Source organism: Lates calcarifer, linkage group LG4, assembly GCF_001640805.2.
Source record: "Lates calcarifer isolate ASB-BC8 linkage group LG4, TLL_Latcal_v3, whole genome shotgun sequence".
NCBI lineage: Eukaryota > Metazoa > Chordata > Actinopteri > Centropomidae > Lates > Lates calcarifer.
The window spans coordinates 6,755,787-6,770,600 of NC_066836.1; the positions used below are offsets into that span (position 1 = coordinate 6,755,787).

The 14,814-nt window shown below is 39.6% G+C and overlaps 1 protein-coding gene across 4 annotated transcripts in view; it reads right to left on the bottom strand.

Annotated features, from left to right (window-relative positions):
- The window catches only part of LOC108884211 (collagen alpha-1(XI) chain), an 89,647-nt gene that overhangs the window by 71,229 nt on the left and 3,604 nt on the right, over positions 1–14,814 (bottom strand). The window contains exons 1-4 of one of the 4 annotated variants that reach the window (XM_018677955.2): positions 9,605–9,787; positions 9,367–9,496; positions 3,497–3,661; positions 155–368 (exon numbers count right to left, since the gene is read on the bottom strand). In XM_018677955.2, the coding sequence (XP_018533471.1) occupies positions 155–368; positions 3,497–3,661; positions 9,367–9,481 (494 nt within the window). In that variant the 5' untranslated portion in view covers positions 9,482–9,496; positions 9,605–9,787. Of the gene's footprint in view, positions 1–154; positions 369–3,496; positions 3,662–9,366; positions 9,789–14,814 lie in introns of those variants that run through there. The other 3 variants (XM_018677956.2, XM_018677954.2, XM_018677957.2) reach the window with 3 other exon arrangements.

A 14,814-nucleotide genomic window follows, 5' to 3' on the forward strand; every position in this document is an offset into this window, starting at 1 on the left:
TACAAACTCAAGATTTTAAATTCATCACTAAAAATGTTTTGTTCATCTGGTTACACAATAGAACACACAGAAAAGCAAAAATCCACCCAAAACTACCACCCACATCAGACCTCCAACATGTTCAAGTCCTCTTGAGAACCAGCCAGTCACTTACTTGCTGTCAGCAAGGTTGATGGAGCGGAACAAGGGGTACTCCTCTGGGGCAGGCTTGCCATGCTGGTCCTCATACAGGAACACGGGGGCACGGCCCACCTCCACGCCGAGCTGCTGGATGCCTTGTTTATTGTACACGGACAGCAGGAAGGACTGGAGGCCGGCCTTAGGCTTGATGGTAAACAGGATGGAGAAATCTTCTGGGAAAACTCCCCCTGATGGTGGAACAAGCAGCATGCATGTAGGTTGGTATGTTGGTGAAGACCAACAGATATGTAGTTAAAAAAAATCTGGTGAGGTGCCCATTTTTGTCAGAGGTTTTCCGGCATTGCTCTGCATCAGATTCATACAATTACACACATGGGAATGTCCAAGTAATACCACAGTATTTCTAATTAAATTTAATTAAATAACCCTTATGGGTCAGGAGTGTTTTCCTCCTTCCTAAGGATGCTGCAGAGAATGTTTAGTACCTGCCTTCCTTCTTTAAGTTAAATGAACGGTTCTGGGGGAAATGCATATTCTTTCTGATCGTTAAACCACTATGTGTTGTTTTTACACTTCAGGTTTTGTACAGGTTGTACAAATCAGATATATCATTATTGAGGTTTAGGGGTGGTGTTTGACAGATTTTGTTATCTTTGGATAGAGACATGCTGGTCATTTCCCCCTGTGTCCAGTCTTTGTGCTAAACTAATCGGCTACTGGTGGTTGTTTCATATTCTAACTCTCAGCAAAAAAATTAATGAGCAAATCTCTCAAAATGTCACACTATAAACATTAAACATTGCTTTTTTTGATCTATATAACTTTTTACATCTAATTTACAGAAATTATGAAGCAATGCGGCCTTGAAAGGGGAACTCTGTACTGGTGTATTAAATGTATAGTAGGCGGCGAATGTTCATTTAACCTTATGCCCTATCTGTTACACATCAATCTTCTACTGATGGCATTACAAAGGCAATTGTATTGTAATGACTAAATTGAATAATGGCATGTTTATTAGTTCACTAATTTTCTCTCCTCACATTAAACCCAAACGTCTAGACAACTGGACCTGTAGCAGTGTTTATTAAGGAAGCTGAGAGAGACCTTGGCATGCCCTGAAAGGACTCAACAGTGGTGATGTAGCCACATTAATTTTACAAGGGCTGTAAATACAACAACTCAAACAAATGTCATATTTTTAAAAACCATAATAGCTCGGTTCAATGGCAAAATAACTAATCCTGATCAAATAAAAGTCCAATTATTCTGAGGACATTTTGACACTTTGCTTCCATGGCACCTCCAACGCCTCGCCTCTCAAGCCTAATTATGTTCTTCAAATTTCCGTTACTGAACATGTAAGGTGTGCTGGCAGTTTAAGCCAAAAATCACAGAAACCTACTTTCTAATTCCTTAAACTATTTTGCACTTTCTTTTTGTTCTCTGAAATCCAGCCAAATTCAAAAAGACCAACATATACTGCACAGACTGGGACAATTTATTTAATAGCACTCAGTTTCTAATAAATTTCTATACACTTTCTTGCCAAGTTGGTGTTGAGTAAGTAAGCTACTGGGGGCTCTTTCCATACTTCACCCCAATAGTGAAGAATTAACAAGTCCCCAATGGATGTGAATGTTATCTATTATTATGTATTGTATTCATGCTTAAATGCAAGTGTGATAATTTAACTGGAAAAATGCAAATGGAAAGACTAGAAATTACCAACAGCAAATTTACATCTGTTAAAGGTTCATTGGTTTTCTACAGCCGTTAGTAATGACAAAGGTTAATTTAATAATATTGGATTAGCTGATCAGTAGCAATGCGTGTAGAAAGGAGTATAAGAAAGTAGCAAACCAAATGGTTACAGTCAAATAACTTTTTTGTTTCTCTTAGTGGACTCTTTCCTAATAAAATAAATATGGCTTTATTTCTCACAGCCAGGCTTCAGACTTTGAGTCAGGCCATGAACATTCAATATGAAAACCTTGCTAGATTTCACTACATCAGCCAAATACGCCATACTTGAGGCTGCCAGCAATCAAAATTGAGGAAAGACACTTCATTGACAAGATCGCTCCACAAAACATCAAGAGAAAGATTTCTCTCATTGATTTGCTGTAATAAATTGTGGGTTTCCCCAAAATATCAAGTAACAAAAATCTGGTGTTGCTCTTCTTACTTGAGTCATATGTTTACATGACATTTCATACACCATGTGCTGAGTGACTCTCATCCCCTATGGGCTCTTGGAGCCTACTGACACACCACTGTATACATGGGCGTCTTCTAGAAAATAACTGCTGAACGTCTGCACTGCATTTTAGAAGACAGGTGCTTGTAGTGAAGGGATTCATTAAAGTTATTCATTACATCATTTTTTGCTATTTCATTGTGAAATAGATATTTCATTAAGATGTTTTTTGTTTGCCATTAAGTGGTACAAGACAGTAAAATAAAACCATCAGTTATATTTTCACCCAAGCAATTGTTTGTTTGAGCAGGCATTAAATTTTTACCCATGCATGTGGCATGGCTTAGGGGTGGCACTGTCGGTCAGTTGGTGGGTGAGCTCACCACTTTGGTCTAGACTGAAACCAACTCTTCCACTACTACCCACTACTGGGTGGATCGCCATGAAGTTTTGTACAGATTAATCTCAGGATGAATTGTAATAACTTTTGTGACCTTTTGACTATTCATCTAGCGCCACCCTCAGGTCAAACTTTCACATGTTAAATACTTTGGTTTATGACCTAACACCTGCAAAATATTGGTGTTTTGTTCAGTTTTTTTGCTATTTAGTGAATGATAGCATGCTAAAATGCTAAAATAAGATAAACGATATACCTGCTTGACATCAGCATGTTAACATTATCGTTGTTAGCATGCTAACACTGGCTTTAAGTTTAAAACACTACTGTGCGTAAGTACAGCATCAAAAAGCTGCTGGCATGGCTGTATACTCACAATCTTGTTTAAAGGCTGGGTAATTTATTTCATTGTGAGATTAAGTGTTTCTGTGTAAAAGTTCTTTGTGCAAGGTGTTATGCAAAAACATACCCAATGTCTCACAAAATACAGTAATAGCCCCCATTTCTGAGATTCTTTCATTTCAAAATTTGCTCAAATAGAATTCAGATGTCAGATTTATTTGAAGTTCTCCACCAGGACATGACAGAGGCAATAAAATAAAAATGCTAACTATGTCCTGAACAGCACTAGGCAAGTGATCTTCAAGAACATGCTGCACTCACCAACATTACAACTTTAGCCTCTTTTCATATCTTAGGTGTTCTTTGGGATAAATCCTGGTAAATGTTGGTATCTGTAGGTGGTGAGGGGTTACCTGGGAAGAGCTGTTTGGTTGGAGCACTGATCTGAGCCTGTTTTCCCACTCTGTAAGCTATGTCAGGTTTGGATCCTCTGCGGACTGTGCAGAAGCCTGGTGTTTTGCGTACTCCTTCAGGAGAGCTCTGGAAGTCTAGCACCTTCAGTACATCCACTGGTTCAGCTGTGGAGGGACAACAAAGAATTGATCAAATTTCTTATTAATTATCATACTTGAGCAGCAAAATTGCATAACATGACTCTAAATAAAAATAATGAATACATCAAAAAAATCTAATATAAATAAATGTAACAAGATGATGTAGAGAGAGATTACAGATTACAGAGATTACAGGAGAAAATGCTTTTTATAACAATGAATTATGAGAGTACATGTTATAAAAGCTACATGTAATTTTACAGTATGCTGTAAACATATTTCAGCAGTGAACAGGAAATCTAATAGGACCTGGCATTTTGATGATAAGTCAACATTTAGACCCATTACACCCCTTGCCTGTTCAGGGATTTGTTGGCCAAATCTGTCAGTTCAACCAGTTGTTTGTTTATGAGCTACCTTGGCAGAGGAACGGTGAAAATGTTAGGAACCATTCAGCAGACATAATTGGCCCCCTCCTCACCTCCAATGCTACCCCCACAGCCAAAAGCCACAGCATCTATGGGATGATAAAACTCATTGCTGCTGATCACTGGGTCTTTGGAATAAGGAGAACACAGAGGGGGGCAGATTTACAAGCTTCTTAATGCTACTAGAGTCTTTTCTATCAATGGGCCTGGAACTCAGGGGTGAAACTACTGCACAGCACAGTCATAAACACTGTTTCTCATTTCGTCTCTCTCCAGCAATTGTCAAAAGTTGCCTTAATTCCTGAGACTTTTAATCATTACTCTAAGAGTCTTTCACCAGCCTGCTTTTGTATCTGTTTTTGCTCTTAAACCCCTATCTCCCATTCCCCAGGCACATCATCAGTTATAGAGTGATTATGGGAATCCAAGAAGCCTAATAGGATATGTCTTGAGGCTAGCGTATAAACGGGAGCACTGACGCCCATCACAACATCATTTGTGATTTAATGTATGTCTGTGTGAGGCTGTATTTGCTTAAGAACATACTGTAAGAGTGGGCTATTAATTCAAGGTCATTATGGGTGCTGTGGTGGATTGAAAAGCAAATGAGCAGATAGAATGAGAACCCATATCAAACCCAAACCTTTAAAGCAAGTGTGTAACTTTTGCTGAACACAAGCAACTGTGTGCAAAAGTTACAACTACAGGTTACTGGTAAATGCTCAAATATTACAGCATTACAGTAACACTAGTTGGCAAAAAATTACTAATTTATGTCAGCAGTATACATTTAAAGTTTGCAAACATTAGCTAACATGAGCTTCCATAACTTACTGGCCCTAAGAAACCAAGTATGGCTTGCTTAAGAACTCAACTTTTCATTTGTAAGAGGAAGAATTTTTAATGTTCTCTTTTAAAAGTGACTCAGTCTCATTCTAAATAAGCGGTCATGATAAAACTATGATTAATTACTTCATAGCCATGTTGGTGAGGGGTCTCTAAATTATATATGGTGTTTGTAACTGCTAATGATTTAATGGCATTTAGGAAGAAAGACATATGAAAGACTTTTCTGACCATAAATATTGTGACATATACATTACTGCCTTGTAATTTAATGACATTCACCACATTCAATAACATCTCTGTACTACAGTACTGTTAATACTCTAAAGTAAGAACAAAGATTTTAAAACTGCACATCAATACAGTAGTATGTACTGGCCCAATGAAAAATTTGATTTACAAACTGGCCAGGAATTATTCTACTCAACTAAGAAGAGAAAAAAGCCAACAGAGGTCCAGTGCAGAAAATAAAATGACTTGCAGTTAAATTTCCACTCTAAACCAAACTCAGTGCAACCCAAAGTAGTAAAAACTACTTGTTTAACTGTTACAAAAACCACAGCAACCAATGCTGCCGTGTCCAGACATCACATTACTCATTTGACTTTTGCACTGAGTCAAGAGGCAGGATGTGTCCTCTTCAAAGGCCCAGCAATGATAAACAATGCCTGAATGGTCAGCTGAAAAATCCCACTGAGACGATAAAGCCTTACGGAATGGCAGATAACAGGCTTAATGTGAAATCTCCCCCAGAAAAAAGACTGGATTCATGTGTTTGATAAGGGCAAGAAAACATTGTGGGAAAAGTATTCAAAGGGATCAGACAGAAGCTTTTCTTGAAGTCCACATTGCAGGAAATCTCCCCATCAGCCTTATAATATTCCATTAAACTGCATGACCCAGGAAGAAAATTTGGAAAGTTGGTGAGTGTTGTATTTAAAAGAATATAATGTAAAGGAATAAAGTGTAATAAACCTTTGTCCCCATCAATGAACGAACCATATGTTTTTTCTCTTCATGCAATACTATCACCATACGTTCCTGTAGTTTCTCCTCTCTAAGCATTTTAACAACTATCTAAAATAAAAGCCAGAGAATTTTATCATAAAAATATACAACTGTTTGCATTTTCCGTTTTTGTAAGTCATGTGGCACGTGAAGCCACGAAGTGCTGATTATGTGGTTCCTGTTCGCTTTCAGTGACCTGAAGGGGGTCTGATGGGTGGAGCTACAAGTCCACATGCTGAACCCATTATGGCACTGGCACCACTCCCCTTACCCCCCCTAACTAAAACATACATGAGACTAAACTGAGAAGGCCCCATCCCTGTAGCTACCTCTCCTGTGACCAGAAAAATAACAGTTTGAGTGGTGAATCAAATTCGCTTGATTCAGGCACATGCTCAGGGGTTTTGTTTTCAAGTTTTCCAAGTTGTGCAGATCTGCTCTTTAAGTGAAAGGACTGGATTCATTTATGCTGATATGGATCCAAATCATCTGATGCTACAGTTCATGAATTAAAATTGCTGAGAGTATAAGAATCAAGCAAGCTGTACGTCTGGGAGAAAGCAGAGTGCCTTTTCTTTTGATTTCCACTGAATTCAGTCCCACGGTAACTTTTATCAACTGAGGGAGAGAAGAAGTAAAAAAGGCTTTATGACTGACACTGAGCAAAGAGCAATTTAACAGACACAGGGCTCATTTTGTCCAGAAGAGTACCAGACTGACTACTGACTCAAACACAGACAGAATAAAATACAAATGTGAAGTACCAAACGCCAAGTTTTAAACCTCACACCAAATGCCTCATAAAAAGGAAAATAGTCTGTGGCTCTTCTGAATATTGTCCCAAGTACAGAGCTACTGGTTCTTGAAAAAAAAAAAAAAAAAGAAAGAAAGTTTGGACTAAAGGTCTCTTTGTGAGTTTCAGAATGCCTTTCTGCATTACTGCATACCTCAAGGCCTCATATATTCCAGATGTGCTGAATTGGCCTGAACCCCCCCCCCCCATCCACTCACCCGCCCGCCCACCCACACCCCCGACTCTTCAGCCCCTCTCCCTCCACAGCCATCGCTTCACAGAAGCCCTGAAAAACAGGCAATATCCCAAAACCATTAAAGACCCCAAATGAGTAGGCAGAGCTTTTAAAAGCTTTTCAGTCTCGCAGGAGTTTGAGCCAGCATGCTATAGCCTCAACACATCCTGAAAAAGACTGCCATCCTTTCCACTCTTAAAAAGAAATAAACTATATTCTAATGATAAGGATGAAAACCACAAGAGAGACAAGACAGCTCCTCTGTCGTGCTAAAGGTATCCTAGCAGTTTCAGACTCTCTCCAGTCTTGTCTGAGGGGTAATTTGTCAGTCTGTCTGATTTTTAATGACACATCTTCCTGACTGCTGTCGGGGACTTGTGATATACTATCTGCCATGTTAACAAGCTACCAACATGACACAGGAGAGTGATTTCCCCTGAGGCGCTGAAGCATGTAGTGACACAAGAAAAACCATTAAAATCATTAAAGTGATTTCACCAGCAGACCCTTGCACATTAAAATACAATTTTCATCTGTATAGGCTATAGGCTAAATTTCCAGCACTCTCCATCTCATAACTCATCAGAGCCATGCAGTTTGATGTTTAAGTTTAGACTTGTGATTAACTTTTAAATCTGTGATATTCTGACTTAATGCCTCTGTGGCTCTGTGGTCGTGCAGCAGCATCTTGGGATGTCTTGTCGGTCTTTTTCGTGTCACTGCCATCTACTGAGAGTTGGCAGCATAGGCACCAATTAAAGTACATTGGAAAGCCTGTAAATGTTTGCTAGCACATCATGCAATTATGGTTAGTTTAAATATCAGTCAGAGTGAAGAAAGATGGGCAATGAGCAAGCCATGCCACTGTGGTATTTGCTTTAATGATCTTTTCATTTTTTGGGGCACTCTCAGCAATTTGCCCTCTGATGAATGATTTCTTTATGTATCATAGGACTTCAAAACAATGGATGGTGATGGTTCAAAATGGGGAGGGACTTAAAACAGGAAATGTCTAGACAGGATGCAATACTTTACACCAATGACCAACGACTGTATAGTGCCCTCTAATTCAATTTTTCATAAAGCCATAAAAACAATTTTAAATAACTTCATTTCTGTCACTATTATGGTTCTGATACAAAGAGGAAAGTATTCAAAAGGTTGCATAATAACTGACCTGATGTCAAAACCACAAATATTTAAAAGTAATATCCACCCAAATAGACACACAACTTGGACACACATAGGTTTATCCTGGCTGAAGCTACAGTACAGTATGGATGTCTGTGTGACTTCACAGACAAAGGAAATATAAAAGAAGCAGTTTTTTTTTTTTGGTTTTTTTTTCCATCAACGCCCCTTCTTGGACTCAGAGGGAGCCCAGATAATGTGGAAAGATGGTGATCCTTGAGGCCAGAATATGAATTTCAGTCCCAGAATTCCTCAAGTGTATTATATTCATTTTCAAAATTCATCACAAAACCTACATTTTTCAGTTACACTGTGCTACTGTAAACTGTTAGATTGTGATAACAATGAGATCAAAATGTCTGCCAATTTTCTGCCTTTTGTAAATTTGATTGCATCATTAGGCTCTTACTCGACTGGTGTTTTGGAAAACCTTAATGTACTATCTGTGAGCTTCTAGTTACATCACCAATCGTCGTGCGTCAAAGTTATGCGTAAAACCTTAACATTTCCAGCAGTACTGCCAAGTGATGAAAATACACAAATGACGTTTTTCTGTGATAATCTTAGCTTATGAAATTGTTCGGCAAAGTCTAAATCACTGTGGCCACCAATGAGTGCCATCATTGCTCACTCATCATTTTTACGCGGACCACCGGATTATGTGCGTCAAGAAGAAATCAACATCGTCAGTCCTCTCCCCGCTGACCACACCTGGACAGTAGACTTTACCTACTTAGATACTCAGATACAAGAGACAATCGTATCTCCGTCGGTTTGGCCAAAAATGAATCTTGTATAACAATCAACATGCATTTGGAAACATTGAACGCTTAAGGTGAGTTTTAAGATAATTTATCAACAAACGGTAGACACTCAACTGTGGTCTCCCCTTTAAGTTACCAGCGACTTGGACGCGGGTGTAGTCATATGATATGGGCACGATTTGCTGTCAATCAGCAATAAACTTTAAAAGACGACGACATTCAGCCATGGTCATAGATGCTCCAATATAAAAAAACGAAAACGGGATGTTGGGTAAGGAGGTGTACAAACTAAGTTAAGGTGAGTTTGATTGCCAGCGACTGGCATTAATTGGAATAAAAGTTGTCAGTCAGTCCTCCTCTACTACCACTTATGAACTGTCTGCCTACAGGACGCTCTCGAGTTGTCCGGGATGCCCTGGAGCTGGCACAGTGACTGAGGTGTGCAGCAACATGCAGCTTCTTACCTGCTCTGACATTGGCAGCTTGTAGAATTAAAATTAACGTGACCAATGCGGTTAGCGTTGAATCCCATAGCCACCTTTTCGTTTTCCACCTGGTTGTCCACCTTTGCATCTCCATGGTGAGCGCCCGCAGCTGTACAGAAAACGGGCGACTTTTAATAAAATTCGGTCCCTTCCACAATCCACAAAAAATGTGCTTATACTACAGCGCCATGTGTGAAAGTATAAAGATGCCTCTCACAGCCAGACTGGGCCCTTCAGATCCGCTCCCCCTTAAGCCCAGCTCTCAGACTGATGGTGAAGGGCTTTCATGAAAAAAGCGCAAAACCACTCCGTTCCCTGAGAGTTGCGCACCGTCAGGAGGCTGGACCAACGCCGCGAAGCTGAACCTGAACCGATTGTAAGATACTGACACTGGAAAATCCTCCGTTCATCAAATCACCAGCCGGGAAAGTTGTCTCGGGACCCGCCCCCTGTGCTTTGAAAGAGGTCTGAACCGCATCAAGCGGAGCATCACTACATCCCAGGGAAACCTAATTACAGGACACAGTGCAGTGTCCCAGACAGATACTAGAAACCGACAATCCTAGAAGCACTCCTCTTTATCAAGTAAAGAGTAAAGATTTAGAGGAAAATAACACTGTAAATAAATGAAATTTGACAGTTTTCTCAACTTTTCCAAAAAGTAATAAGTTTATGAAGAATAGGCATTGAGCAGGAGATACAGGAGGACAGACGCTGAACTAAATGCAACAGACTAAATGCAAATTAAGTGGCGGGGTGGAGCTGTTATTTTAGAGGTTTCCTGAAAGCCTAAGAATGTGAAAAGAGAGCCTGAATAACCCCTACATGGGCAGATGGCTAATATAAAAGCATCAGTGGCCAAAATGAAATGTTTTCCAGACTCTAGGAGTTTCCTCAAGGACATCAGGACTCCTGAGGTCTGAAAATAATTAATGGTTAAAGATGACTGGAATAAAGAATGGAAGCACAGGTGGTAGCCATAGAGTTCTCCCCTTGATTTGGTTTTCCATGTGTGACGATGAAAGACGTATTTAACAGTGTGATGGCAGCCATTGTCACACAAACACAAACTACATTTCGGAAAATTTGTAAGTGTTTATGTGTTTTATCGCAAAGCAGAAATTAAAACCATTCACAGGCTGAGCTGATATTCGGTGTATTGAATTAAAGATTTAGCACAGCATTGTGCATTTGTGACTGATTAAATAATAATAGTTTGGATCATGTATACTGTAATAGGGATTAAATATTTAAAAAATGCAGATCAGTGGCTACATGCCTGGACTTCCTTTTAAAATGTAGCCAAATGCTGTTTGTGTGTGTAAGTGTGGGTTTGATTAGTTGATCTAGACTCCAGGCTTTACAAGACTAGCAGTCTGATTTATTAAGACCACAGATTTTATAAGCATTTATTTACTTGGGGACACTTGCTGAGAATTTGCATATTTAGACACATTCACATCTGGTTGTAGCTTTAAAAACCACAGTTTTCTGTGGGGCCACTGCGCAGCTCCTGCTTAGGAGCACTTTGGTGGCAGCCGCTATGTTGAGGGAAGGGTGTCACTCACTTCCTTTCGAAACTAAGATGACTCTTCTACCTGACTGGGGGTGTGAGATGACAATAACTTTGGTAGCTAATGGATCTGTCTGAGCTGGAGTACTGATCAGGATAACCAGACTAAGCTATGCTAGCGGTTCTGTGAGGCTACAAGTAGTCACAAAGGGGCTTTGAGCTAAATACTAATGTCTTATTGCTACTTTCATAGCGACAATGTTAAAATGCAGCTGTATCTGATGGGGATGTCATTAGTTTTGCAGGTATTTGGTCATAAACCAAAGAACTGGGCAAATAAATTGATCTTGGGAAGTTGCTTCACGGAAATTCAGAGGATCGTCAACATTATAACAATTAATCCTATAAGCTACATGAATGTGTGTGCCAAATTTCATGGCAATCCATCTAACACTTGATAGAACCATTTCACTCAAAAGCACAAATGTAAACCTGATGATGGCACAAGAGGAAAAAACAGGAGATCATCTAAGTCATTAAGACACATCAACATCTGTGCAAAATATGGCCTGTTAATGGTGGAACAGGAAAAGTCAGGCAATCACCAAAGTCATTAGGCTTCATCATCTGGAGAGTATAAATGTTTGCACAAAATTTAATAGCAATCCACTGAATAATATTTTGAGATATTCCAGTGTGGGCCAAAGTGAAGAAATGACTGACCAACTGGAATTGCCATATTAGAACAGAGGTAAAAACTTGTGACCAAGACAATCATACAGTATCAATGGGTTAAAAACTGGCTGTTAGTGTTAAAAAAAGTTACATTTTTACCGTCAGCCATACAACAAAATATGAGCAGAAAGATTCACACTTTACAATGTTTCATGGGATCAGATGAGTTCTGTGGCTAATTTTGTGATATTGGACAATCTGTATTGTTTGCATTATTTATCTATGATCTGATTTTATGGTTTTGTGCTTGCTCAGCAGAAGAACTTTCATGAAAGCAGCCTGGCTGTGCATATTGGCTCTCTAGTAGTGGTTGGCTTTTTTTGTCAGTTGTTTGGCAGAAAATGTCAGAACCTCTTGTTCATGTTGCTTCCTGGGACTGTGGCCCAAAATGTTTGGTTTAATTTGACGAGCCCTCCTGGGCTGGCAGAGAGGAAATCTGAACAACCAAAACTAAAGTCCAAAGTTTTTCTTTCAAACATAACTCGGAGAACAGACAAAATGTAGACAGGCATCCAACAACTCCTTATAGATTCTTGTTTCTGGGACAGTCTACAATTTGCAGGAAGGTTTGACTTCAGAGCTGCCCTCTTTGTAGTTGGAAGCATATGATTACAACTGATGCATTTACTGCCAATGTGTACCAAGATGACATTGTATAATTATTCTATAATAAGTCTCTACTCTATGCACGGTTCTGCCCAGAGCAGCTATAAAAACAAAAATGCCTTGAAAATGTTGCCCGTGGCTTTGTTTTTCTATTGGAGGCAGCTTTTAATCTGAGTGCTTTCAAGTTTCAGAATAAAATTCCTCTTGCTGTGTTCCAGAAGACAGTAGACAAGCACATTTCTCTGCAGACTTACATTTGCTTGAGTTCAGGAGTTCTACTTTTACACAGATATTCAGTATTACACTGTAACTGCTGCTCCTGTCCTTCATTAAAATGCTATAAGCTCTATCAAATGCACAACAGACATTTTTTCTGTATTCACTGTGATTTGTGATGCATATGAAATACTACGCAGTGTCCAGGAAACTTCCTCTAACTACATGTACAGCTGCATTTCCTCTTGACACTCAATATGAAATCTCTTGATGACTATGGAAAAACTTATTTTCACTGGCTTCCTCAACATAGCAGTCAGCAATACTTGGGTAAGTAGAAATTCGGTGAGTGCTCAAAGTTACTTCACTTGGGTGACAGGGATCCCTTGAACCCAGGTCTTCTGGTTGAATGATACTTTCCTTCATCAATACGCCTAAAAAGCTGCAGTAAGAACAAAGTCAGAACCAGGTCTTCTGAACTCAAACGTCCTCTACCAGATCACAGGCCGAACCTAACCTCAAGAGCTCCTCGTTCCTATGAATTATCCAGCTAGGAGGCAGAATGTGGCTGGTTGGGGGTGGAGAGGGATGCATACTAGACACTGCAGACCGCATAACCACTGAGTGGAATGTATGTTTGTCTGGGCATGCTTATTATAGGTGCATGTGGTACCCAGACAGCCTCACCTAGTAGGAGATTGTTAGGATGTGGGAAGGTGTGCTTTCACTTTCAAATTTTGTAAGGTCACCAGGTTTTACATTGCAAAGTCATCACTTACTGTACTACATACTGACACAGAGCAGAGAGAGAAAAGAAACAGCTGATGCAACACTGGGGCATTTGCTAATGAACACCAGACACAAACTATATCTGAGGCTGAGGGGAATGCTATTAGTTCTACAGGTGACCTATTAGACAAACTACGATAAATGATATATCACTCATCTTCTTGGAACCATGGATATGTGTGCCAAGTTTCATGGCTATCCATGCAATAGTTGCTGACATATTTCAGTCAGGACTAAACTGATGGACTGACTTTGCCATCCCTAGAGCCACACATGAAATATGGCTAAAAAATAATCAAAAATGTACACTGATTAGGAGATATTACAGTAAATTTGAATGCTATGAACAGCTCAAGAGAGAACTGTATACATTAGATGAAATGATAAACTCAGTGCTGGGAGGACACTCACAGAATAATCTATATAATCAGAGCTAAACTGCTCAATATAAGGTGCAAGTTTTGGACCGCAGGACAGAGGTTGGTCTGTATAGTTACAAATGTAGAGATCAGATATCACTGTGCTCAACTCCCAACTGTACCAGGAGTGACAGAGATGAAAAGAGGCCATCCTACTTTCATGTTTCTTGTCATATCTGTATGATGAATGCCTTTCCTCTCAGCAGTGAACAGAGTGTTATGGCGAGTTAAGTGGAGAGGTCTGTGATAATCTAAACATGCCCCAAGCATCTCGTATTTCATGAGCCAAAGTCTCCCTGAGCCCTGTCTCCAGCCGTCAGCAGTAAAAACTGATAGCAGAGAGGGACTGGCTGACACTGAATGTGGACGCTGACAAACACAGCTAGGCACAGACAAAACTGATCGCTAAGTCATGTCCTGTTATCATACTTGAGGAAACAAATGTCAAACAGGGAAGTTTACTTAGGAACTACTGACTTTGGAGCTTCATCTCTAAACCAGAATGACAATTAAGAGAGATAAAGTCAAAAGACGACTGAAGCGAGACTACAGCAGATGAGAGGAGACAAGAGGAATTGCAGTAAAATAGACAAAAAGAGCACAAACAAAGACAAGGCAGAGAACTTGGCAGATGAAGGCACATGGCTTGTGCACTGAAGATGCTTGAACTCATGAACTTTATTAGATTTAGAGCACTTTGGGGGTTGCTGTTTTCACAGGCCATGAATGTTCCTCATTACTCTTGTTTGTTGTGGTCAAGCATAAATCTCTGTCATCTTTGATGCGCTGCATAAAAAACTTTTATTTAGAGAATTCAGTTTCAGTCTGACATTTGTACAATAGCAGTTGTTTCGAATGAGGAAATTCTCACAAACATTCTTGTGTGTGCAGAGGAATACAAATCTTTGGAGAGAGATGGGATCTGGGAATTAGGCTAAGTTTGAGGAGGTAAACGGTAAATCAGAAAATCTGTTCAATCACCACATGCGAATGTAGCTCAGAAACAGTAAGTGGTCCATAAAGTTGGATTTATCAATTTTCCTTACATCCAATTAAATGACGACATGCAATATAAACAAAAACCATCTATAAAGGTCCTGTTGAGCCCTTGAATCTCTTCCAGCTTATTGTTGGTTTCTATAGTCAATC